At 40.9% G+C, this 27,568-nt stretch overlaps 1 protein-coding gene across 2 annotated transcripts in view; it reads right to left on the minus strand.

Annotated features, from left to right (window-relative positions):
• Positions 1 to 934: 934 nt before the first annotated feature.
• Positions 935 to 27,568, minus strand: part of lingo2b (leucine rich repeat and Ig domain containing 2b) — an 81,016-nt gene continuing 54,382 nt past the window's right edge. For both annotated transcript variants that reach the window (XM_034110901.2, XM_071201632.1), the window contains one exon: positions 935 to 5,360. In XM_034110901.2, the coding sequence (XP_033966792.1) occupies positions 3,449 to 5,317 (1,869 nt within the window). In that variant the 5' untranslated portion in view covers positions 5,318 to 5,360 and the 3' untranslated portion in view covers positions 935 to 3,448. The remainder of the gene's footprint in view (positions 5,361 to 27,568) is intronic.

Raw genomic sequence — 27,568 nt, forward strand, 5'->3', positions numbered from 1 at the left:
ACTTCAAATGTGTATCTAAATCAATTTACTCACATTTTTATCTTGCAACCAAAGGTCGCCTGAATTTGTGTTTAGAGTGTAGGAACACCTTGTATTGTAGTTAATATCAGTACAGTATCACTTGTCATCACTTAGATTGATTGAACTATGCGTAGCTAGACAGTTAGCTAACATGTAAAAGTCCTCCAATAAAGATGCAAGGTTTTCTTTCTTGACTTTACTGTTCTTCTTTTACTTTGTAAAACTGTAACAATACAGAAATAAAACACATATAAGTATGCATGCTTTACATAACATATAAGTAGCACTGTACAAACGACACACATACTACTATTAGGAATTAGCTATCATTAGCATCACTATTAGCTAGCACACGCCAGAATTGTCACTTCCTGTACTGACAGTGGAGGTGTCCTAAGAGTGGAGGTCTGCACCGGAACTGTCCTGAGAGTGGAGGTCTGCAGGCAGACCCCTCTCGTGGATTTAGCAGCAGAGGTGGGGAGAGGCAGGGGCCAGGGCTCTGGCTCTTTTTCTCCCTCCCCGAGGCAAGCGTGTGCTCCTGCTGTAAATCTCCCTGGTAGTCCACCAGCAGATGAAAAACACCCACCTCTCCGCCTCTTCCAAAGGACGAGGGGACCGTGCGGCAGAGTTTCCGTTATAATTTTGTTCCGCCGGTCAACATGTCCGTTAAAGTTGAAATCTTCCGGTCAAAATTATAAAAGTACCAGTCAAAGGTCTTCTTTGTTATTTATTGAGCTTTAAAACAAATAACGACTCTATATAATAATATAAGAAAAATATACGGAGTCTCTCTTTTCCTCCCCCTCTCCTGACAGCCCGTCAGTATTTTCGTTATCAGGAAATGATCGTATAGGGCGTAATAAGAGCGTTGTGTCCGCAGATCTAACCACCTTGGGACCCGTTATCGTTATCGTTTCTGCGTTTCCCTGTCGGCCTCGTGTGGCCGAACCATCTGTATGATAGAGAACTGTAGCGGATACGACCCGTATCGTCTCCGTGTGGCTGCAGCCTACTGTAAGTGTCAGGTCCTGTTATGTGGTAGGCCTATGTTTCACTTTCTTATAGGCTATTTAGGCTACATACATTTGATGCTAAATCAAAAGTCCCAATTGTGACATTTCCCTCAATGTGTCCCAGTTTTTATGTTTTCTGATCAGTGTGAACAGCAAAAAAGCTCTTTGGAGTCCACTTCCATCTGGACCACATGGAAGTGTGATACACACTCAAATCAGGACTTGCTAATAAGCAACTTTGATATAAAAAACACGATAAAGAATGTGTCAGAACTGTCATGACTTTGTTACTGTGTGAGAAGATGCTCCACTTAAGCCAAAAGCAAGAGACATAGCCCACACTGTAAGTGAACAGAGAGGTTTTCTTTGAGACAGGAAGTCTTTTGTTTCCACAGTCTACAGCCAAGCTAATGGCTAACAGTGTTCAGTACACTTTTGACCCTTCAGAGAACCACATGCAGCTAGCACTTCTCTGAGGGACTAATAATGCACAGCAGTACTTCATGCTTACGTCAGCATACTAACATACTCATGGTGACAATATTAACTTGCTGATGTCAGCAGGACTAATGTTGGGCATGTCCATAAACTTAGTTGAGCATGTAAGCATGATAAGATTTGAGATAAGATTTTACAAATTCAAATTCCTAAAGTGGTTGTCATTCATCTTGAAGACAAGGCGGAAGGCAGGCTGGGCTGTCAAGTAAGGCTGCTACAAAGCAAGAAGAAATAAGCAATATACAAATCAAATTGTCCCTGTTATATTAAAGTAGAGTAAAAAGGACAGACGTGTTGGTAGTTACAACAGAATATTTACTATATGACATGATGAACATAGCAAAAATAAGCTTGGGAAACTTGTGACACAAAATGTAATTGTTAACATGATTTAAAAAAATGGTTAAAAAGAAAATCAACTTCGGGAAAAGGAATTTGGACTAGAAAAGGATTTTAAAAGGAAAAATGTTTGTAAAGTCAGAACATTGGAAGTCCAATTTTAGGGGTATGATTAAGATTTATTTCCTTTTGAAAATATACCCATAAATTTGTCATATGAAAACAATTATACAACCTTGAACATTTTATCACAACAGGATCACACAAGTTAACACCCACGCCCCCGCATTACAAATAATTGCCCTTAATTGGTTTTACTGTTTTTTTGTGTTTTTTTTTACATTTAAAACATTTTCAACAGAAGAACTAAACAATACAAGATTCCACTACAACTTTCAAATTGCCATCTATTAAATACCCACTACCCCATGGTGCCCTAGGGAAGAATCCGGCCACACTAGCTTGAAGTGGTGCGATTAAAGAAAAATGTGAGAGGGGGGGAAACTCAACCCATAAATCTACGAAGCTCAACTTTACCTTGACCAAAAGAGGGCACTGGCCAGTAAATCTTCACCATTGTGTCTGACGAGCGACTCTTTTATATCATATCAAGGGATTTTCCTGGCAGGAAAATCTGCCCATGATTTATAATGTTATAAAATGGGTTTAACATCCCATTTCTGTAGCTGGAAGCTTTTCCAGAGTAATAACAACACTGACCACTACCATTTCTCAGGAAAAGAGTCGAGTGTTGCTGGTAAGTGAGCACTATGATAAAGACAAAAAGCTCAGACTCGACATTGTAACTACTGTGAGTGTGTTTAAGATTTCCTTGAGTTTATAAAAATCTGAGTCATTCCAAGGGGGACAATGACCTATTTCAAAATGGATGCATCATTTCTCTTCAATATAATAACTGTGATTTTGCATACAAACATAGATAGACCTCTGTTTAACTCAACAGTGACGATACTGTTGTTACAATGACCGAACAAGAACAAAGGCCTGGGAAAATGCATTGGACCCAATCATTCTTTTTCATTGTTCCGTCCAACGAGAAAGGCAATGCGTGCACATGCACAAAGAAACGCACAAATGCAACATGCGCACACTGATGGACTCGCACATACACGCACACACTCATACATGAACACACCTTTCATACTGCAGCTAAGATGGGTATTACACAATTTAGTCCTGACATGTTGCAGCGATGATTGCCACGACAAGATGTCCCGTCAGTCCCAGCGGCTCCCCTCTTCACCTTGATGTCACGGTGAGTCGACAACATCATTACTCATTACATCACCACTGAAACACATGCCTATTGCAGCACTATATCACTCTCATATTGATATGTTGGTTATAGTATATATTCAATGTACTGTATGAGAACATTATTTCAAATAAACACGTCCACGGTTTCATATATCACTTTTATATTCACATGCCCACTTTATCACTAGATCACTGTCATATTGACACCCACTATATCAGTACACCACTTGTGTTTGTCAGTTGATGTGTGTGCACTTTGCAGTTGACTATGCCATCATATGCATCAGTCGGCATCTTTTTCAAATCATTTTCATGTTTACCCGTCGTGGGCCACTTGTTTCTGTCACTTCTGCTGCCGCCCCGTTTGACTTGCGAGGGACATACTCTATATCAAAGTTGCTCTTATGTCGTCCTTTTCCTCGACTCCAGATAAACAGAATCAGGAAGCAGAAGATGACCACACCTAAGAAAGACAGGCAGCCCATCGCGGTAGATATAATGATAGTCTTAAGGTCTATAGGGACTGTCATGTTGTACAGTACTGTCCCATTCCCCCATGTGCTATTAGAGTCTGACAGATAGTTTGAGCTCCTGTTAGTATAGTGAGATCTGTCCGCAAGTCCCAGGCTCTTCACAGCTAAAGAGGCAGACAGGCTAGCATTGCCAGCAGGGTTACTGGCAATACACAAGTACACCCCGCTGTCATGCAGTTCCGCTGCCTTGATCTCCAGGGTACCATCTGGTTGGACTTCCACCCTGCCAATGCTCTTGGTTGTGATGTAGCGTCTGTGAGGTGAAATCCATACCACCGAGGGCCGAGGTGCTCCCTCTGCCCTGCAGTTCAGGCGGGCAGGCTGACCCTCATCAGCCATCAGCAGCTGGGTCGTGTTGGGTCCAATCCGTGGTTTGGTGCAGGTCATGTATCTGGAGACCAGAGGCTCCTTGAGGTCACGGAGAGGTTTCCCCAGGAGATGCTCAGGGCCGCTGCACTCTGGCTGCACGTCCAGAATCTGCAGAGAGGGGGGCTTATGGCTATTGAGGAGCCAAAGCAATCTGCAGTCGCACATTAATGGGTTTCCTCCCAGACAGAGCCTCTGGAGGCTGTCTGGTGAGGCAAACACTCCACTCTCCAGAGAGTCCAGGCGGTTCTGTGACACATCCAGAAGTTGCAAAGATTTAAGGCCGACAAATGCAAAGGGCTCAATAGAAATCAGCTGAGCCCCTTGGAGGTGGAGCTCCACCAGGTGTGGTAGTGGGCCCAGCTCTCCATGATGGATGTGCTGGATGCGGCTGTAGGACAGGTTAAGATGTGTGAGGTAGGGCAGGTTGCGCAGTGCCGCGCCGGGGAAGGCAGACAGGTTAGTGTTGGTTATGCACAACATTGTGAGGTTGAGGCCATGCAGTGAAAGGGGAGGCAGTGTTTCCAGCCAGGGCCAGTAATCAATCTCTAGTCGGCGGAGCCGTGATAACCTCTTAAAAGAAAAAGGCTTTAGAAAACTAATGCTCAAGTAGCGCAAGCGCAGTTCAACCAGGCTGTGCAGATGTGCCAGAGCATCAGTAGGAACCACTGTCAGATTGGAACGTTCCAGGGTCAGACTTTGGAGTCCAAGTAAGCCCGTAAAGGCCCGCTGAGAGATGAAAACCAGTTCGTTGTCACCCACCTCTAGGGACGCCATCGTGCGCAGATCTTGAAAGGCATGATCCAGAAGAACCACCAGGCGGTTGTGGCTGAGGTCAAGGCGGGTGAGGTTGGTCAGGCCTGACAACACGCCCGCAGGAACCAGCTGAATTAAATTACTGCGAAAGTTGAGCGAGCGGAGAGCAAGCTGTGAACGAAACGAGCCGGGCTCGACCACGCTGATAAGATTGTCGCTTAGGTCCAGGTCCTCCAGCTGCTGGAATGAGGAGAAATTGTCCGGCGTGATGATACGTAGCTTGTTCTTACTGAGGTCTAGGACGCGCGTCTCAATGGGGATGCCTTCAGGGATGGTGGGCAGACGCTTTCGGTGGCAACTAACCGACTTGCTTTGGGCAGAGCACTCACATCGGGCGGGGCAGCTCAGAGCCGGGCTGGCCAGCAGAAGCAGCAAGGCCCCGCCCAGGAAGAGGTGGCAGTGGTTCAGGGCTGGGTGTCGCATGTCTCTTTTACCCGCGTTGCCCTCTGTCATGGCACAGCTTTTTGTCCATACAAGGCACCATCACGGACAAGCTCTGCAAGACAGAAGACAAGAACATGTGTTAGACTACTCCCACTCACATGGACTTCAGCTCTTTGCCCCCCGCCTTTTTACAAGCTCAACCTTTAGGTCTCTTTAAACTGCCATGTACTTTCTCCCTTGATGAACTGTCCCTTTTCCTGGCAAGGTGGATATAATACAATGAAACCAGCAGCCCAGTAAGACACAGCAAGAGACATTTCATCTGCGGAGAAATGTGAACGTACAACACTGTGTTAACAGAAAAGGTTGCAGGCTAACTGGGGATGTTTCACGCGGATGGTCGATGCTTCAGCGTGATGGCGAGAAATGCCCCTTGTTAGAGTGCAGTGAGGCTAAATGTCCATGTGGATTAGGTGTTGCTGCATGTGAATTACTTGCGTCAATGGTAATGGTGAGTATACTGTACACAGTGTGTGTGTCTGGGGGGTGTTGTGTTGAATGGACTGGATTGCAATTGTTTTAACCAAAAAATAAAATCAACATAATGATGTGGCAGCTTGTTCGTCTCCATGAGTTTCAAGCAGTAATTGCTCACATAACCCCAGAATGGCAACAATATGTTAGTTTGTTTGTTTGTAGCCTTTATTTATCCAGGTACAAATCCCATTGAGATCAACGATCTCTTTTACAATATGTACTATCTTCAACAAGTCATTTTATAGCCTCATTGATACATTGAGTACACTGATTTCTATAGCTACTAAATTCTGCCATTTAAATGTACATCATTTCTATGTAGAGAATGCATAATATCTACGTTTTAAAGATCCATATAACACCAAGCAATGAGCACAAGGATCATGGGAAATAACACATCTACATAATCCCCACAGCTGTTTTCTATTTGCTTCATTGCTTTAATGATCTGTTTCTGTTTGGAATTGCAAATGACTGCTTTTTTGAATATCTCAGTCGTTGCATTTTGAAGTGTTACCTTTATACCTGAAATGTCTCAGCTTTTTTTTTTTTTTTTGACACCTATTGTTTTGTCTTTATAAGTTGTACGGTATTTTAGAAAAAAGTTTGCTAGGATTGTAGGAAAGAAATGGTGGGTTGTTTGTTTGATTGATTTGTGAGGGTTTTCTTTCTCCATTACATTTCGTTCATGTTCTCCAATGCCAGTCTCAATACACAGGGGTGTTACGGGAAGAGAAGATAACGACAGGGTTAATTACAGGAGGGAGGCATGGTTCAACTGTAAAGCCTTATGTTCTCCGAGACTCATGTCTCCTAACAGCTTGAAAAGACACAGACCTTGACAGAAAAACACCTCTAACAGCCACAGGTTGTTGAATTGACAGATGGCTGTGTAGACAGTTAGACTGATCATAATTGCCTCATCACCAGTAGTGTCTGCATTCAGCTCACGGCTCTCTTTGATTGGATATCTGAATGCACATCATAAAGGCGAAAAAGCTTTTGACTGCCTTCAGAGCTCTGTCAATCACTGCAAAGCAAAATGCAGCCAAGGTAAGCCGATGATGAGCGCACAGACAGACACATACCTTACTTTGATAGTGAGGTGAGTGGCATTCGTAACATAGCTGAGATGAGGCAGAAGGAGAGCACACACACCCCTCCGCGGCAGCACAGCACGCATCTCCATATCTCCCCTCTTTCTTCCTATCGCTGTTTCATCTCTCCGTCCTCCTGTTCATACATCTTCCACCTAACTCCTTTTCCCTCCCCGGTCCTGTCTGGCCTGGCGAAAGCTGCAGTCCGCTCATCAGTCCCTGCAGGCTGGCTTTTCTATCGATCGCAGCGCAGAAACATCAGATGCCAGGAATGTAGCCTTTAACAAAGAGCAGGCCGTTGCCACAGCAACTACAAACCCTTACTCCCATCCGCTCTGTAGTCTGCCAATCACATTAATGGGAAATGGGAAGAGATAGCCAGGAGCGTGACATGTGTTCATATTATTAGTCTGCGCATTGAGAAACTAACAAATTGAATACATCCTTGGAAATTCAGTGTATAGCAGGCTAGTTTAAGGTGTTTCCAATCTGTCATTCTGGACGCCTCGTTATTTGTCGAGCTGTCTTGTTGCCCATCCATCTGTGCCTCTGGTAACTATCTCTGTCTGTCTACCTTGTTATCCGTCCACAAGCCCCATTCTGTCTTTTTGTATTTACCCGTCAGCCTCTGTGCCTCGCTGCCTCGCTGCCTCCCTGTTCAATAATTACAGTCCAGTTGTCTGGTGGGGGAACTGGTCTTGGTGATCTGTCGGAGAGTTGTGTGTCAGGAAACATGAATTCTCACCACGGCTCTGCTCAAGAGAGTTGGTGTAACCTCTCTGTAACATATTTATGCTCATATCAGAAAAAACCCAGGAAAAAAACCTATCCTTGTTTCTTTTGCTTTTTCTGGTGGGAAATCCTAAAAGACCAAGAGTTCTCTTACAGACACAAATGGATTTGTTTTTACAGAGATGTAGAGCTCCTCTTAAAACATGTTCAGCATTTCATGATCAACAGGTGTCAGTGCAGAAACTGATCAAATAAAGATGATTCCCCAAGACTATAAATCATGGTGATGGATTAAAATATTATTTCAGCACCGCCTTGAACAATGGTGTAGCTTTGATTCTGCTTGAGACCAGCAGTCTGTTTGATGTCCCAATCCATCCTGGCATACAGAACCCTTTTCTTTTTTTCAGGTTTTCATTATTTGCCTATAAGACATTTTCTCCCACCACAGAATGCCTGAATGCACAGCTGATAGGGGTTGACAGACTGTTTTATGATATGATAGTATGTGATCCTTTATGGCAGAATGGTGTTTCAAAGAATCCATAATGAAAGAAAACATCCAAGAAGAAAAGGTTTGACAATGTGTGTAAGTGAAAAGAAAATCCATAAACATAGCTAGCTGGCAAAGAACGGTGGCTTCTGCAGATTATATTTTCTTTTGTGTAGCACCTGTTCAGAGTTTGCTAGAGATTTGTTTAACGAGGTTTCGGTTTTTCCAGCTAAACAGAGCTAAAACAATCTCTCTGGGAATGGCAGATTAAGGAGGGGTGAAAAGCAGGTGGAAATCTTGCACATCTTCCGGCGCAGACTGAAAGCTCATCTCTTTCGACTCCACTTCGAGCGATAGAATTGCTAACAAAGCACTTATATACTAATAAAGGGCTGGCTTACCTAAAGCCAGTTGAGTAGCACTTGAAATGTTTTTGCTCTATGAAGCCTGATGTACTTATATGATTCTGTTTTCTTCAAGTTTGTATCTTGTTGGTCGAACGGACTTATTGTAAGTCGCTATGGATAAAAGCGTCAGCTAAATGCAATGTAAACATCTAATTCAATTGTTAGGGAGTAGGGAGAAATAAAGCAGTGCGTTCAGCTTTAATGGAAAGGTTGTTCCAAATGTAATAAACAATAAGGGACCAAGAAAGACCAATTTGTACTCTGTGATCTCATTGGTTTGTGGTCATTAAACCAGGAAATTACATTTAATGGCACATTTGCAGGTATTAACAATGACTTTTGAGAGCTGAACCAATATTATTTTGGACAATAAAGGCAAATACTGTGTGTAATATGAAAGGTTTTGCTCATAGTAATTCATATTATCTAACTTCCTGTATAAAAGGACATGTCAGTGCTCACTAACCCACTGTGTGCTACCTGTCTGGCACTACACGGTGCAAGCTAGCATATTCACTTAGAATGTAGCCGGTGAACAAAGTGTAGAATGTTGCTTTGGAGTGGTGCAGGAATGACTCCTTTTCATGTTTTGTTCAACCACTTAAAATATGTCAGTAATTACCCCACTTGCAAATGTCTGAATATTCTATTTGTCATGAAAACAACAGTTGCTGAAAAGTGACTACATAAAACTACTAAACCTCATCACGCTAAACCTATTAAACCTACTAAACTACTAACACTACTAAACCTATTAGCCGCCTTTAGCTTAGCGGTGGTGACACGCAGCCATGCAACGTGATGTAGTTTAATAGCTTAACTAGCTTTCTACTTCTGCCTTTTGCATAACCACTTTAAAAATCCCAAAGTGATGTTAATAAGTGGAGAATATCCTGCTGAACCAAATGTGTAGGTATCATAAATGTGTGTTTGCCACAGAGCTTATTTTTTATTTATCTTTTTGATCGGCTGACAAAAATACAGGATGTCATCAATGCACTACACTATGAGCAAACTATATATTTCCCTCTCCTCCCAGTCTTATATTCTCTCGATGGACAGAAATACCTATGAGCTAATGTCACTCACTTTGTGTAAGATGAGATAATATTAAAGGATGCGTGCAATATCAACTTTATAGGGGTAAAGGTGAGACAGTTCTTGTTATATTTTATGTTGGCAACATATATTGATGGAACTTTCAACTTTGTATGAATTATTTATAGATGTGACAGATGTTTTCAATGTGTGAGGCAGGCATCCCCAGGAGGGCTTCAAGCAGTTTCAGGGGAAGCTCAGTGAACTGCAGTAAAACAAATTTACATTAGCTATTATTACATACATTTTCAAAAGAATATCAGTTGAGATTATGTTTTTTTTGAGAATTCTACTCATACAGACACTCATATGGGTTTGAAAATACCTTTATAATGTATTTGGTGTATTTTTAAGTAATGTCAAAAAGCAATATCAGCCTATCTTGGCTCAATTGTTGAGTGTCTGCTGGATTAAATTACACAATAATCCTCCCATAGAGAGTTTTACGAAAAACACAAACCAAAAGGCCAGCTTGAAGAAGAGGGAACCGGAAGTTGTAAAATGCTAACTAATTGAATAATTTCTGGGTTTTAAACATTCTAAAAAGGCACCCCTCTAATCAATTTGCTTGAAAAAACGAAATGTATACATTCTGTAATGGACACAGGGTGCTCACAGAATGTAAAACACCCTGAGGCAAATTTGTTATATTGGGCCATATAAATATAATTTCTCGACTACCTTGGACCCCAGGCATATTTTTAGAAACACTCCAACCGTGTCATGGCCAAGATTGAAAACATTCAAGATCCAGCAGAACTCTGGGTAAATGGTAATGGTGAGAGAGGGTCATTGAGAAGGGCAGCCTACAGGATTGAGCGTTTTGGGATTTGGTTCTGAATTGGATTAGAGTCAGTGAAACTGTAGAATATCTGACAGCTGAAAACGGAGCTGTATAGGCTGATGCATGCATGAGTCACTGTTAGAGTCAGGGAGAGGGAAGAATAAAGAGAGCGGCGTATGAGATAGAGCAGAAATACACGAAGCAATGAGGAAAGCCATGCCGACGAGATTAGATAAAACCCTTGTTTGCACGACTTGACTCTGATTTCGAATGTGAATTTAACCGAGTAAAGCTTGAGAGAGTGATTCCAACTCTTCCAAGGAGATCTCAAGCAACGCTGCGGTGCAATTGTTGGTTTTAATCTGTGAAGATGAGCACTATTAAAACCCTGTTCATTATCACCCCACTTTTAACATCTGCTGCCTGTGACAGGAGCAGAACAAATGTATTTGAAACTGAGGAGGACTTAATTGAACTGTTACAATTAATATTTTAAATTACGCCAAATTACAGCATTGATCGCCATATAATTATGTATGAATTAATAATGACTTTTATTGACAGAATTTGGGCCTGACACTTTTATGTTTCTCTCCGATGTCCATTAAATCAATGCTTTGTGTTGTATCTTTGTGAGAAGCAGCATCTGCAATACCACAACTTTAAGCTAACGTTATTAGCAAGCCCCAATATGTGTGGTTTAAGCTAACGTTATAAGCAAAGTTAGCCTAAAATGTGTGGTTTAAGCTAATGTTATTAGCAAATTAAGCCTAATATTTGTGGTGCCAGAGCAAAGAGGCTGCCAGTCTGGCACCAGGGAGCAGTTAGGGGTTCGGCCTTGCTGAAGAGCACCTCGGCAGTGCCCAGGAGGTGAACTGGCATCCCTCCAGCTATCAGTTCACACTCAACAAAAACCGGCGACCCTTTGGTTCCAAGGCCATTTCCCTACAGACTGAGCCAGTGCCGCATTGTCAAAGCTAACTTTTTTTCAAAGTTACCCCAATATGTGGGGTTTAAGATAACGTTATTAGCAAAGTCAACACACATGTGTGGTTTAAGCTAACGTTATTATCATAGCCAAATATGTGTGGTTTAAGCTAATGTTATTAGCAAAGTTAACATAATATGTGTGGTTTAAGATAACGTTATTAGCATAGTTAACACAATATGTGTGGTTTAAGCTAACGTTATTATCATAGCCAAATATGTGTGGTTTAAGCTAATGTTTTAGCAAAAAATATATGTGGTCAGGGTATGCAACATTAAAGGCTTTTGTGTGCTGACTGTGCATAACAATCTCTATTATAAATCCTCCTTTGTCTTTGCACAGTCTCCCCAATATCAGGCTTTGAGTTCACTTACATGGATGCAAATAATTTACACTCCGCCTCTTTGGAAAAAGCCATTGTTATTTTTCTCAACATAAATCTTACTCATTACCACAATTGTTTATTCAGTTATAGGACAAAAGAACCATGTATTTATTTTAAATTTAATTTGTCACTATATTGGTATTAAGTGCACAGTATTCATTCTTCCTGCTTTTTTCTCTTGAAATATTTATCATGGGCCTTTGCTCATTTCCAGATATAATACTGACATGAATAATGGAATTATTTCACATGAGAGGGTTCACATGTAGGCAATACTTGCTGCAGTTTGAGCATATAACATGACATACTCTGCATGATAATTTACCTGAAAGGAAACATCGTTAAAACTAATCATCAATTTTGCGTCTGCGTGTTGTTGTGCAAAGGAACATGCGTGCAAACTGTGTTTACGATTCACTAGCGGTGTCTTACACGTGATTTGATGCTTATTCAAAAGGGAACCTTGTTGGTTGTGATACGCTGCATTAACGAAACATAACAGTTACATATTATATTCATACAGTCGTCTGATGGAACAAAGCAAATCCCTGTTGATTGCCCTTTTTAATTATGTCCATACCATTACACAGAGGATGTAGAGAATGAGAACTGCATGTCTTTCAAGATGTGAGACTATTGAGATGTGGATTGTGCAAAAGCACAAGCATCCCTAATATTTAGTTCTGTGCTTGTGCTCTGGTTAATGACAATTCACTGTGTATGCATAACAAATGCCAACCAAATTTATATTCTGGGAATAATAGAACTCTGCTTACTGACCACCCTGCGAAATGTCTTTTTCAGAATGCTGTTGGGAATCGGAAGTAGAATCTTGTTCCTCGCGGCTAATTAGTGCTTGTGCATTCAAACTCTGCCAATTAAGCAGCTCCTTTCTGCACCACTGGCCATGTTTCCTCTGAAGCGCTGCCTTGTTGAGCCATCAGCAGCGTATCCTGTCTTCCACCATGTGGCTTGTTGTTCGTCTGCTGTGCTGCGGGCTCACCAGGGAGGTTGCTTTACCCTGCAGTCTCTGGATTTAGTCCTGTTAATACTTAGTCAGTGTTTGCTCATAGTGATAGACGCAGGGAGGGACTGCATAGTGCTTCTAAACTCGAGCCACCAGAACTGAAATAAAAAGCACAAACATTCTGTAACCGAGCCTCCATGCTGTTAAGACATGAATAATGTGAACATAACGCTGCTCCACCAGAGGAATTATATCACAGCAGCATGTGCCATATTTTCATTTATTGTCTGTTTCAATTCAAATGTAAGCTCCTTTTGAATGTGGTTTTCGTTACATATGGTGAATCTTCATGTGCTCAAATCTGAATAAGCACCGAGGTCACTTTTATGTGGAGGCAATCTCACTGCTTTAGAATGTATGACTTTTCTGTGACACTTTCAACATAGCAAGTCGGAATCAAATGCTTTCAGATTTATAATAGATCAAATGACCATGTCATGTATGATGTGAAAGGTGTCACTTGTAGTAACAACCCCACAGAGACTTATGTGCTATGCAGTTCTTAGCTCTCTGAAGCATATACGTTATTTTTATCCCAGCAAAGATGGTTATATTTTTGCTTGGTTTGCCTGTTTGTCTGTACGCAGAAAAACTACTGGCACAATTTTCATGAAACATAATGGAAGGGTGTAGAATGGGCCAAGAAAGAACCCAATAAAAAATGGGAGCGGATCCCAAATTTCTATTACATAAACATTTGCTAGATTTGTGCAATTTTTGCAACATTTGGTTTGCATATTTTAACTTATTTACTTCCTTTGCTATGAGTTGACACGCAAACATTACATTTAATCTGAGCAGTGAAAGCAATAATATAGGCCTCCCTATCACATTATGACTTAAAGCTCATGAACACACTACAAATGAAAGAAAGACTTTCCAAGCCCCGGCAATGGGACCATTCTAGGAAGATGTGAATGCGTTGGCCTTGGTGAAAACACTTACCAGGACAAAAAAAAGGAAGACGTTCGCAACAGGTTAACCACATCCCTATCAGCCCCTGCATGAAACGCACCAGGCATTCCACTACATTCAATGTAAGCGCACTGCAATATTAGGTTGAATATATCCATCAGAACTTGGTGGAGTCAAAAACAGAGCTAAAAGGAGAGCTATTAAGTAATGCAATCCAGACCAATTAAAGTTAATGTCAGAATGCCAACAAATGGCCATTAGAAATCAAGCAGTATTGACGTCTGGTCATTTAATTGTCATGTTATCTCATACTTTCGAGTATTTAAGACTTTACCAGAAAAATAGGTTTAAAAATCTAGAGCTGATGCAGCCTTTTAGAGAACTGACCAAATGCACTTAGCGTGAATGGTCTTATAAGCATTGTGGCTCTTTTCTCAACCCTAACCCTAACCTGGACACCTAATTCTAGATGACTAATAACAAGCACTTTATGGTCAGCCAAAAAAAAAAGACGTTTCAGGTCACTTTGTGAGCTTCTAATTTGCATCAATGCACACATTACCTAAACAATTTGATTTATTCACAAGCCATTTAGCCCGCACTTTTCAATGTAAGCAACTCATTATTGGCTTTTGCCCACAGGTGCTTTTAAAGGAATGAAAAAAAAGTCCGTTAAGGTCTTTCCGTATTAATTAATTAGTTAACTTGTTTAAGTATATTTCCAAAAACATTAACATGCACACACTCACATTTAAAGCTTGCAAAACGGAAAATGTCATATTCATAGTACATTGTACGTTTATCCCTTTCTGCCATTGTGTATTCTACGTCACTGTTGTCATTGAACAACAGTCACAGAATAATCATATTTGTGAAATGATTGCTTGAAAAGATGCCAATGCTTCATCTCAATGGCTGCTTAGGTTTCCATTTTAATAGCAGATTTTTCCCACCCTGTGTGTCTTGTTGTTGCTTATAAATCACAGTGTTACTTGAAGGACACTTGCCATATTAGGTTCCTGTCTAATTTTAGTCTCGGGAGGTAGAACTCATCCATTTTTCATGGTATATGTGTACTACCGACCACACTGATTCATAGGCCTCTTTCCCATTCACCAAAATAAGATTTGTCATAGCATATAACAGCGTTTTCTTTTCCTGCACCCAGTCCTATAATGTTATCTTGTGCAGACAAGTTCCATGTCATTTCTTTCAAAACTGCATTATCGTTTATTTGCAAAGTTTGTAGTGCCTTCCAATGTTTACTGCAAACTGGGGTAGGGGTCGGGATTATCTTCAGTTGTGTGAAATCCTCACAATCATATTAAAAAAACACCAAAATAGCCCAAATACAAGGTTTTACTTAACCAGAGAAGATCTTCACACAATGTAACATATGATTCATTTTTTCTTCAGAAGGTGAAAGAACTCCCTTGGCTTCATTCTTAACTATGTCCCTTTCAATTTCAGATGAGGCCAAACCACAAAGGCGAAGAGGCGTCGCCTGAAAAGGTCAAGTGTTAACTTACATCTAAAGGGGAAAAGGAGCCCACTGATGTTAGACGGTCTCTTGTTGTCAACATTTTTATGTTCGAAGCAAAACTCAAGGGAGGCATTTGTACTGTCCTAGTAGGGCCCTGTTGCAATTATATGGTGCCCACATTGATCCCAAGTATTGATTAAAGTTCGTCCTTGATTTTAAGATTCAACAGACGTTTCTCGGAGGAAATAAGAAAAATGGAAAGTGCTCTCATTTGGAAACAGCAAGGAACCTAAGGCATTTGTATTTACTTTAAGAAGAGATATGTTGTCCTCTTGTGTCTGTGTTCTGTTCATTGAAGCTTTGATAAAAGTCAATACAACAAGCTGGATTCAATTATTGGGGAGATGAACAGATATGATACAATATCCTTTTTTTATTGGACTCTTATATAGAACATATGGTATTTTGAAAATAATTAAGTTCAACCTACCATTGCAAAATACACGTTTAAGAGTGCAACACATCAGTTATTGGTACACTGTCTGTTTCTTCTGTCTAAATTTGATTTGAATTAATATTATTAGGCGCATTCACACTGCAGTACTTTTCCCACAAAGGTTCATGAGAACTTAGTTCATGAGAACTCTTTTGTCGCGTTCACACCAAAAAGAGCCGGTACAAAAATTTGTTAATGAGAACCTTTTCACCCCCTTTTCCGTCCCTGCTAGAGAGCAGGGACTTTCGTGGGAGAAAAGGTTCCTATTTCTGATTGGCTGGGCGAATTGCAAACCACGCCTCGTAAAACTCCCAAAACGTTTTGTGAAGCCGCCATTTTATTATCCTCGCATTAGCATTATTAGCATTAGCATTAGCCCAGCGCAGAAACGCAGAGAGACTAACTTATGGCAACACAAAATAAAACATGGGATAGCGGTGGAGATGAGGAGGTGTCGGAGTTCTGGCGATTTACTCGGAAGGCTTCAGTAGAAGCTGCTGCACTGAAAAAAAGGACTTTTTGGCTTTGTCAATATTACTTTGATTATATTTTTAAATTCTACAATACATTACTATTTCAGTAATTTTACTCAAAATGTCTCCTTTTATTTAATGTGTTACTTGTGTTTCTATGTAATTTTGAATCTTCATTTTGAGAAGTGAATTTTAACAATAGCACTAAGTAAATATTACCTAAATTATTGTATTGACTGTACAACCTGTTAAAGCTATTAAAATGTACATGGGAAATGCGAGTTAACTGTGGGTGACGTCAGGGGAGAGTATTTCCCGCGCACATTGCCCCCACAGACAAGCACGGACAGTCCACTCAGAAGGTTGACATTTGAGTGGAACTTGAAGACTGCTTGGTCGACCATTTCATTTGAATATTCATCAATGTGAGTTAGGGGTGTAACGGTTCACAGAAGTCACGGTTCGGTTCGTACCTCGGTTTGGAGGTCACGGTTCGGTACAACAACAAAAAAGCAAAAAAAAGCCCCAAATGCATAATTCCAGGTTTGTTGTTATTTATGTTTGAACAGTAGTGCAAGTTTCAGTTTAAAAATAAAGAACTCTGACATTTTGAATAATTAACTGTATTAAACAGTTAAAAACAAACCACAAACAGTACCACACACTCAGATGGCCATATTATCTATAATGGCTGATGTCAAACAAAAAGGTTTCATCAAGCTGTAAAACTAAAAAGAATGTCTTGAAAATATTACATCATAAATAATAAGAAAGTGTTTCAAGAGCGCAAAGTCGTTTAAAAACATATGCCAAAAGCTTCCGTTATTTATTTTGGTTTCACGGCTCTCATGTCTATTGGCTTCTTAAAAACAGCGGGGATCAGCTGTTGAACTGCTGTTGTCTTTTGCCGGGCTCCGGTGATTGGCAAATCTGGGTGATGCCTTCTGATATGATTTAGCATGTTTGGCGTGTGTTGCCATTATCATACCGCACCGCTGTAGAACAACGCCGACACACCGTCCTCGTCCGATCCACCACTCGCGCACTTCATCGTTATTGTAGTCCACAGGGAACCCGAAATGTTCCCACACAGCTGATTTAAAAGAAGCAGGTGGGTTCTAGCTCCTGTGTGTTATCTGAACTCACCATACTAACTTTTCTTCTTCTTGTATTTAGTTCGTTTTGTTGTTGTGTTTCTTCTTGTTCTTCATTTGTTGTTTAAGGGCGGCTGGCAAACAGCTTTTAGGCGCAATACCGCCCCCTGGATTATATATAGTGTAGTGGATACTGCCCTGAATTACTTTTTTCCCACTCGTAAAAAAAAAGGCGTATTCGCCGTGTGACTGCATGTGCCGAACCGTGACGTCCGAACCGTGACGTCCGAACCGTGACGGTACGGGACGAATACGGATACCATTACAGCCCTAATGTGAGTATGTTTATGTGCTTGGTTAACTTGTTACATTCCTATTAGCTTGTGAGCTGAAGTCAGTATTTGGTTATTAAAAATGTAAGGCTAAGTTAGCTAACATTAGCCGACAGAGTAGCTGGCTAACTAGCTCGTTATCGTGCTAGCAAACTTAGCCCGGTTTCATGCAAGTTGCACACATCAGATGTAATATATATTTTTTAAAGGCTTATTTGAAGCTTTAAAGTTGTCGACTACGACAACATTCGCCGTTTATAATGGAAACTATGGCACTGGCGCACTTTTTAAAATTTGAATAGTTTTTTATTTCGGGAGAGGGGGGTGTTCATGGCTCCAGCTCAAACGAAACGCTCTGGGGGGTCAAACGGCTCCGTGTAATCGCCTCTATACGATCATTTCCCGATAGATGAACTCAGTCTGTTCTTTTTATTCTTTTATTTGGGGTTAAGTACATTGTCAGAATAAGTGAGAAATGAATTTAACTTCTGTTGGACAGCCATATGCCATAATGTTTGCATACATTCACAGTAAATATGTATTCAGTATGATAGCTGTCTAACAGAAGTTAAATCCATTTCTCACTTATTCTGACAATGTACTTAACCCCAAATAAAATAACCCAATAAAAAGAGTTGTTAAATAATAGTGAAGTCACGTTGTAATAACAATAACTCATCTCTCTCAAGTTTTTGAGTTTTGCTAAAAGCCACAGTGTCAAGTGTCCATCTTGGGTTGCCGTCCGGAGTTGTCCAATATGGCGGACCATCTCGCACATGCGCAGTACCGATCGGGCAGGGGGACGGATCGGGTAGTGACAATATCAACGTAGTCTGTTCTTCTTCTCTGTTTTCCGGTTGTTGCCTGTTTTGAATGATGAATACACACTACCGCCGCCTGCTGGTAAGGAGAGTTATTGCCACTCACGCATGCGCAGTTCGTACGCTGAAGTCTTTGCGGTGTCTGGTTCCAGTGCAACACATGGCCAACACGCCGACGCAACAGTGTGAGCAGAGATAGACTGCGCAAAATATACAGATAGCAGGAGACAGAGGACAGCCATGGTCAAATAGGAAAACATTCAGGATCTGGATCAGTCTTATGCGACATTTGAAACTTTAGCAGTCAACTCAAGTTGCTGCCCTTATCTTGTCTCTGTTCAAAGTGAAATTTACACAGAAATAGCCAAATATCATTCTGGGTCTTAACACACCCCATAGTGAAATATATAGCCTAGTGTAAACCTTATACTAATAATAGCAAAATTGTCCATCTACAAAACTTGGATGATATTCAAAGATGACCAACAAAAGTTGTATAAGGCAGACAATGTGTTTTTCTTTCTGAGTATGTCATGTTAAATATCAAAATTGATCTTTTGGTTGATGAAGTCAGAGATAATTAAATATGGGCACATATTTTGTGGTTGCTGAATTAGAACACCCAATAAAATGTTTATGTTTAATGAAGACTTTCCTCTTTGTATGTACTGTATATTTTCCTTTGTACAATGTATTGGTATGTACTATACATTTCATGTTTAGTATTTGATGTGTATTGTAATGTTTCAAAAATAATAAATACGTTAAGTAACTTCAACTTCAGTATTTTAGGTGTACAGAAACCTCTACTCATGTTGTTAAATGTTATACAGCAATATCTTCCATAAAACGTAGTTGATTGATTTGAATAATAATTACTACCACTGCACAAACAGTAACAAATGATATGCCTACAATTTATGAATTTGTCTTCTCTGTGGGTTGTATACTCTTCATTCATTCTTTATGCAAATTAATTATAATTATTATTTTTCAAAGTTCGTTTATGATTCATTCAAAGCATTAAAATAAATGAGAAACAGAGCGTCATATACCTTTAAGAAATACGTGGGGGGTGGGGTTCATAACCCTTTAGGAAACGCCCCCTATAGGATCCACCCCTTATAGGATCCACCCCCTTTAGGATCCGCCTCCTTGCTGCAGTCTGCATCAGGACTCTATTGGCTTCATTTGCCTAATCCACCCCCGGGTAGGCCCACCTTAACCTGCCATCAGGCCCTGGGGCCTTTTGTAGGCCCCCTATTTAAACAACAAATGAAAGTCATTTATAGCCTCGGCAGGCTCTGTGATCGCACTTCTCCACTCTGCTCTACGCGCGCCTGGTCCTCTCCTCCAGATGAGTGACGTATCGGGCCTCCCTCATGTATTTGTCCGGTTGCCGTTGGCTCCCCCAGTGATGTACCTGAACGCGTTCAATGAACGATCGTTCATGAACGCGTTCATATTTTGGGCGAACGTGAACTGAACGTACTGTATTTCCGCTAGATGAACGTAATTGAGAACGCGTTCATTCTCAGCGCTGTATAACGGCGTTCAAAAGTGCGTTCATTCTCAGCACTGTATTATAACGGCGTTCAAAAGTGTGCCAGATTTCATATGCCTTTCAGCCGAAAACCCAGTTAAAACACACAGTAAACAGGCTTCAAAATGCCTGTGACGCGTACGCGCCTGTCACCCCTGGCTGTCGCACTAAAATATAAATATACTAAATATATCAGACTCCTCACAACAAACAATGTGGAACCGCGGAACCGGCGAGCATTGAATGAATGAATGAATGAATTAGTATGGACGAAGCCGAGAGCAGCTGCAGCAGCACTCACTCAGAGTGAGACTCTACGGCAGGGGTGGGGAACCTCCGGCCTCTGTCCGTATACGGCCCGCGAGACAATTTGGTACGGCCCTCGAGGTAATTTATAAACACACGCAAAGAATAAAAAAATGAAAGAAATCTAGACCGCAAAAAAATTAAACAAGCTAGTGCCTGTTTTTCCTGGCCAAGGTCAGGGTCCTTGAACACAACACGAGCCTAACGTGTCATCACGTGGTATATGTCTCGACTGACAGGGGTGCAGTTCTGACGGAGAGCACCAGAACGCCACTCCAGAACTTCAGAAATTGCAGTACCGATAAGTCCATACACATGCCGCAGTTTCTGCGTGTCTGTGTCTTTAGTTGAAAGCCCAGTGGCGATCTGTTCATCTGTCATACAGTCAATAACTGTGTTGTTATCATTAGCATCTGGTTAGCTAGCTATGCTAACGAATATAAGAAGCGTTGTCTACAACCAGTGAGGTAAAGGCACATCTTTATATGATCATTATAGTTATAAAAAAAACAAGAGAATAAAGTAAACAGGTATAAAATACTATATGACAGTTATTAATAAAGAATAATACAGTTTCAAAGGGGAGTGATTTGTCAAATATCCATAAATTAAAAGAAAATCTGCTGACAGTTGTGTTTGGGTGTTGAGAGATGTGTCCATAGATCTCCTAATGTTGCTCTCATAGTGCAAACAATCTTGCCAGGGGAGCATGCCCCCCGGACCCCCCTAGAGGAGGTTAGGTCCCCCCCACTTAAATCATGTTCACATGGATAGGAAACTAAATACATTTGCACACATCTTGTGTCCATATCTTTCTGTTTTGGTGGTCACGCCACACCCTGCACGTGCATGCATACGCGAGTCATGGTGAGATATCTGGATTAAGAGGTTGCTTTTTCTTTGCACAGAATGAAATGAATGGGCTGTGATTTTAGTTTTTTTAAGCAGAGGTCAATAACTTGTACGGCCCTCTGAGGATATTGTAAACATTTAAATGGCCCATTAACATCGTACAGGAGACAAATAATAGCTTGCAGCAACGTATTGAAAAAAAAAACTAAAAAAAAACTTTAGTTCAACATTTTGAATTATGAACTATGAACTGAACTAGTTCATTTTAAAATGTGTGAACTGTGAACTGAACTAGTTCATGTAGAAAGTGAACTTTCCCAACACTGGGCTCCCCTCTACGTAGCAAGTCCTCGTCGTCCTCTCCCTCCTGTCTGTTTTTCCTCTCCCGCTACTCCATCGCTATCAGAACCAGACGGCCTACTTGGCTCCGAGGCCCCGCGGCCGGCACCGCTACTGCTCGGTACAGAACTCATCTGTCCTTCCTCCTCATCCTGGCCTACAGGTTTAAAATAACCTGTAAACTTCGGCATTTTTTGTAATAGCTGCTTGTCTTGAAACTCCTTTTCCCTCAACAATTTCCTTTCCCGAGCGCCACTCAAACTTTTTCTTCTCAAACTTTTTCTCCTAAACAACCTTCATCTGTCACTCAATCACTCGCAATTTGAATAAGTCACATGTGAAACATATTCTCTTTCTGATTGGCTGTTAAGTGGTGCCCACTGACTGTTTCGGAGTCATCATGTTTGAGAAAAATCTCTGGAATCCATCGATCTGATGGATTAGCGGAGCAAATGATCAAAATACTACGGAGGGAAGATATTTTCGTTTGGATTACTGGTCTGGGGGAAGCTCACGAGTGTGTGTGTTTGTGTATTTTTGCGTTTGTGTGTATTGTGTTTGTTTCCCGGGGAAACACTCACGAGAAACACAGGCTGTTGTTATGCCTGCTGTGACGTCAAGTTACTCCGTTCTCCGCTTGTAATTATGCCGTTACAAGCTTCAACGTTGTATTTATCATCTGAATTTGCCGAAACAATTTTAATATTCTGAAAGCCAAGACTTTGTTTATTTGAAACCAGATGAAAACAAACTGTAACGGACCCTGCCGTGTTATCTATGATTACTATACGCCTTACATTCATAATGTCAGCTGGAGGGAGGAGGAGTGAGTGGCGAGTGAGAGCTTTCATCTTCCCTTTACAAGCTTCAAACATGTATTTATCGTGTGATTTTGGAAATAAAAGTTTCATATTCTGAAAGCCAAGACTTTGTTTATTTAAATGTTTTTTAAAAACATCCGAAATAAAAAACTTTTTTTTTTGTAATTCAAATTTTTTTTTGGCTCATGATAGGCCCCTGATCTCCGTAGGCCCCTGGGCTTCAGCCCAGGTCAGCCCGTGCATTAAGGCAGCCCTGCCCCCGGGGACTTATTCCGGTGTGAACGCGATCTGTACTTAGTTCATGAGAACTAAAGAGTTCTCATGAACTAAGTTCTCATGAACCTTTGTGGGAAAAGTACTGCGGTGTGAATGCTCCTATTGGAAGTTGGAAAAAGCTCTCCTGGCTGTATCCAAAGGTTCAAATATAAATAATAAATACTGTATATAACCTACCAGTAACTCTAAAGCTCACACAAAAACGAAATCATATCTTGTTTGTAGCAAATCACTGCCTCCGGCCAAGAAATAGTCTATTATAGTCCCCTATAATTACACAATTCCTGTTTTTCCACATCAATTTTGTACGGATGTATCAAACAAGATACAATGTGTTAATTAGTGAGCTGTAGTCGTGTTCTTAGGCACATTGGCAAGTATCAAGCTCACGGTTTATACTGTGCTGTCAGGGTTTAAGATAAGCTAACCAGCCGCAGGCTCTGGCTTAATATTCAAGCCTATACTACCATTTATACCATACTTGATATACAAGTTTCTGATAACCCAACATCATGAACAAGATCAATAATTAGCTGCCAAACATATCTTATACAAGCTGCATGGATGTATAAACAGAATTGGATACAGCATCGGAGATCGGGCCGTTAATTACTATGAAATTTGCTCAATGGCACATGAAACTAAATTGGCCTGATTCACGAGAGAAAGAATGCACGTGTGTTGGCACATAGAGCATGTCCATTAGCTTTTCTTAAGACCCGCCTCCAATCTGCAGCGTCATGGCCGCTATCGGCTCAGTCAGAGAAATGGAGAGGGATACTAACTCTGGATTCGGCTTTAAGCGCATTTAAAAAACGTTAAGGCCCTAATGATTTAACTAAGGTGTATCCAAGTAATTGTATTGGGTAGTTCCCCAAAAAAAGTATCTGCTGATTTACCGGCGTCTCTTTCAGAATAATCCCTTAATGGCATGGCCCCACCATATATTTCTGAGCTGCTACACCCCTACACGCCCAACCACCCTCTCAGGTCAGCTGATCAACCAACCCAGTCTCACATCTAAACGTGTAATAACTACGTTGGTCCACAACCTGGGACGTAGTATTTCTACAAAAGCGCCTCTGAAATCGTAGGATCCCTACGTTTTTTTTCACCATTCATTTCCAATGGCTATGTCACGTGATCTTCAAATTTCTCCCTGCAGAAAAAAAAAACATGGCCGACCTTCGTTTTATTCTGGGTGGAAAATGCCTATTTTAAGTATAGTTTGACCATAAAAATGCGTTTTGATGTCATTTGATGCGAGAAATATTAGTTGTTATTTCAGATTATGTGTGCAGTGGATGTACATGATCTTTAGTTTGCTAGTTATTACGAAGATTACTTCAGGAAATTGTGTCCATACAACGTTTTCATTGTTGCTAGGGACGCTGCTATCGATATTATTTCTGTTATGTTGTGTAACTGTTTAATGGTGTTATCTTTATTGCTACCCCCTGCCCCGTCAATTTATAGTTTTGGTCCACAGCGCAAACGTATTAGTTTAACAAAATCCGCATCTAAAATTGTGGCATAGATACGTTATTTTCCCCTGTGCAATTCTCCAACCCAGTCTCACATCTCACATCACATCGTCATAAACAAATACCGGAAACAGACATAGGCAACATCCTCAGCTCGGTGATTGGATGGTTTAGCCGCAATGCACGTTGGGAAATGGTGTTTATGCGATGTGAAATCCGAAAAGATTTTTTAAAAATAATACTTTATTCCGAGTGTGCTTGCATTTCTCTTTGAAAGTCATCACATAACGGCATTGTAATACACGGTTCGGCTGCATTGAATATTACATATCTGCCGTAGTTCTCTATTTATAGAGCCCTGATGAGAAGACTTCTAGACAAACTGGAAGAACTGCCGCCAAAACTGAATACGTGACGTGGATCATAAATATATAAGCAATTAAACAACATCTTACATTTCTTTTCACACAATACGTCTCCTTGCAGTATCAACACTACTTCGGCTGACTTTTATATTTGATCCAATTGGTAGGATAGGCTGTATTTACACAATAATGCTGCACAGCTGATATAAAGGGACACCTGGTGGTTAAAGCACGTTATTGAATTTTATTATTTTTATTATTAGATATTAATAGGATCCCTATAAAGTATATTCATTACTCGTTATTCTCTACTAATAGTTAATTAAAGACTGTATATAATGGCTATTTTGCACATCCCTTTCAAGATTTCAAGATTTTCTAAGGTTTATTGACATATCATATTATACACAACTACGGTGTAGTTATGCAATGAATGAAAAACTTGGGTCGCAGGTTCCTCAACAGTGCATTACAAGACATCTATCAATATGTGTGTATACCTCCAGCAATGTTAACTATGTTGAAGCACTTATTTTAACTGATATTATACATAATAATAATAATAATAATAATCCTTATATTTATTATAGCGCTTTATCAATGACTCTCAAAGCGCTTTACAAATACACATGTATTATACTCTTATAAGATGTATGTAGATAGTATAAGAAATGTGCAGAATTTATGGTTTAATGGTGGAGATATACACACATATTGATCATATATAAAAGTCAGCCGAATTAGTGTTGATACTGCAAGGAGACGTATTGTGTGAAAAGAAATGTAAGATGTTGTTTAACAGAGTTGGGTGTAATAATATTACTTTTGTTGGTAACGGAGTAGTGGAACGCGCTACTTTTATAATTCAGTAATCACACTACAGTTACTGACATTGCCCCGACACGCGTTACTTCGTTACTTACTAAAATCAGTCATAATCAAACCTCAACAAACACCTGCAAAGAACACATGCTAAGGTGAAGCTAACGCACAGCTATTTGTTGTTTGTTTATATCACGTAGTCTGTTCTTCTTCTCTGTGTTCCGGTTGTTGCCTGTTTTGAATGACGAATACACACTACCGCCGCCTGCTGGTAAGGAGAGTTATTGCCACTCACGTATGCACAGTTCGTACGTGCTCGGCTGAAGTCTTTGCGGTGTCTGGTTCCAGTGCAACAGATGGCCAACACGCAGGAGAACACGCCAACGCAACAGCGTGAGCAGAGATAGACTGCGCAAAATATACAGATAGCAGGAGACAGAGGACAGCCACGGTCAGATAGGAAAACATTCAGGATCTGGATCAGTCTTATGCGACAATGGAAACTGAACTAAAGAGAACATTTGAAACTTTAGCAGTCTGCGTGATCTGCCTACAGGGAGGGGCGGGCCGGCCCTGCGAGTAAAGTAATGAGTAAAGTAACGAGTAAAGTAACGAGTTACTTTATGTAGAGAGTAACGAAGTAGTGTAATATATTACTTTTTTTTAAAAGTAATATGTAATATATTACTTTTTTTTAGTAACGACCCCATCTCTGTTGTTTAATTGCTGAAATATTTATGATCCACGTCACGTATTCAGTTGTGGCGGCAGTTCTTCCAGTTTGTCTAGAAGTCTTCTCATCAGGGCTCTATAAATAGAGAACTACGGCAGATACAGTGGGGCAAAAAAGTATTTAGTCAGCCACCAATCGTGCAAGTTCTCCCACTTAAAAAGATGAGAGAGGCCTGAAATTTGCATCCTAGGTATACCTCAACTATGAGAGACAAAATGAGAAAAAAAATCCAGAAAATCACATTGTCTGATTTTTAAAGAATTTATTTGCAAATTATGGTGGAAAATAACTATTTGGTCAATAACAAAAGTTCATCTCAATACTTTGTTATATACCCTTTGTTGGCAATGACAGAGGTCAAACGTTTTCTGTAAGTCTTCACAAGGTTTTCACACACTGTTGCTGGTATTTTGGCCCATTCCTCCATGCAGATCTCCTCTAGAGCAGTGATGTTTTGGGGCTGTCGCTGGGTAACACGGACTTTCAACTCCCTCCAAAGATTTTCTATGGGGTTGAGATCTGGAGACTGGCTAGGCCACTCCAGGACCTTAAAATGCTTCTTACGAAGCCACTCCTTCGTTGCCCGGGCGGTGTGTTTGGGATCATTGTCATGCTGAAAGACCCAGCCACGTTTCATCTTCAATGCCCTTGCTGATGGAAGGAGGTTGTCACTCAAAATCTCACGATACATGGCCCCATTCATTCTTTCCTTTACACGGATCAGTCGTCCTGGTCCCTTTGCAGAAAAACAGCCCCAAAGCATGATGTTTCCACCCCCATGTTTCACAGTAGGTATGGTGTTCTTTGGATGCAACTCAGCATTCTTTCTCCTCCTGTGACGAAGGTAACTTCGTCACTGTGAATTGACGGCTTCGGGCCTGGTAACTCAGCACACAACATGTTGAAAGACATCTCATTTTGTCACGATCTTGGTGTTATGTCACGGTTTTAGTTTTGTCTGTCTGGTAATGGGTTTTGTTTTGCTATTCTGTTCTCCCTGTCTCTTGTTTTCCTTCCTGTGTTTTTCCTCCTGTGTCTGATTGTCTCATTGTGTTCACCTGTTGCCCTTGTGTTTCTGCCTTTTGCCGCTCCACATTAGGGTTGCCAGAAACTGACCATGATCAAAATCGATTATTCGGCAGCCCTGGCGAATAATAATCGATTATTCGACCGACCCCCCCCCCCCCCCTCCGCGGGAGAGGGAAACAAATAGGAATTCCGTCGTTGTCATCACAACGACGTGGCCTTGAAGTGAAGTTGGTAATGGCCGGCTGTGCTGCGTCTTTCTCTGTAACCTCTTTGGCGTGCTTCGCACTCAAATGCGAACGCATTGTTGAGGTTGAGCTGTGATAGACCAACGTCTTTTCGCAGAGCTTGCATTTAACTTCCTTTGGACTTGTAAGTTCGAAGTACTTCCACGAGGAACTCTTTTTACCTGCCGCTTTGTTCATCTTTAGTCACACGTGTGAGGGAGAGGGGGGGGTGGGGTCGGTGTGTAGCGTGCTGCAGCAGCAGTCTGCTCTGCACGCAGGCTTCCTCCAAGTTTACAGTAAAACAAACTGGTGGTGTGACCAATGACCATTTACAATTATTAATACTATTACTATTATTAGCATA

This window comes from Pseudochaenichthys georgianus, chromosome 22 (genome assembly GCF_902827115.2).
Source record: "Pseudochaenichthys georgianus chromosome 22, fPseGeo1.2, whole genome shotgun sequence".
Lineage (NCBI taxonomy): Eukaryota > Metazoa > Chordata > Actinopteri > Perciformes > Channichthyidae > Pseudochaenichthys > Pseudochaenichthys georgianus.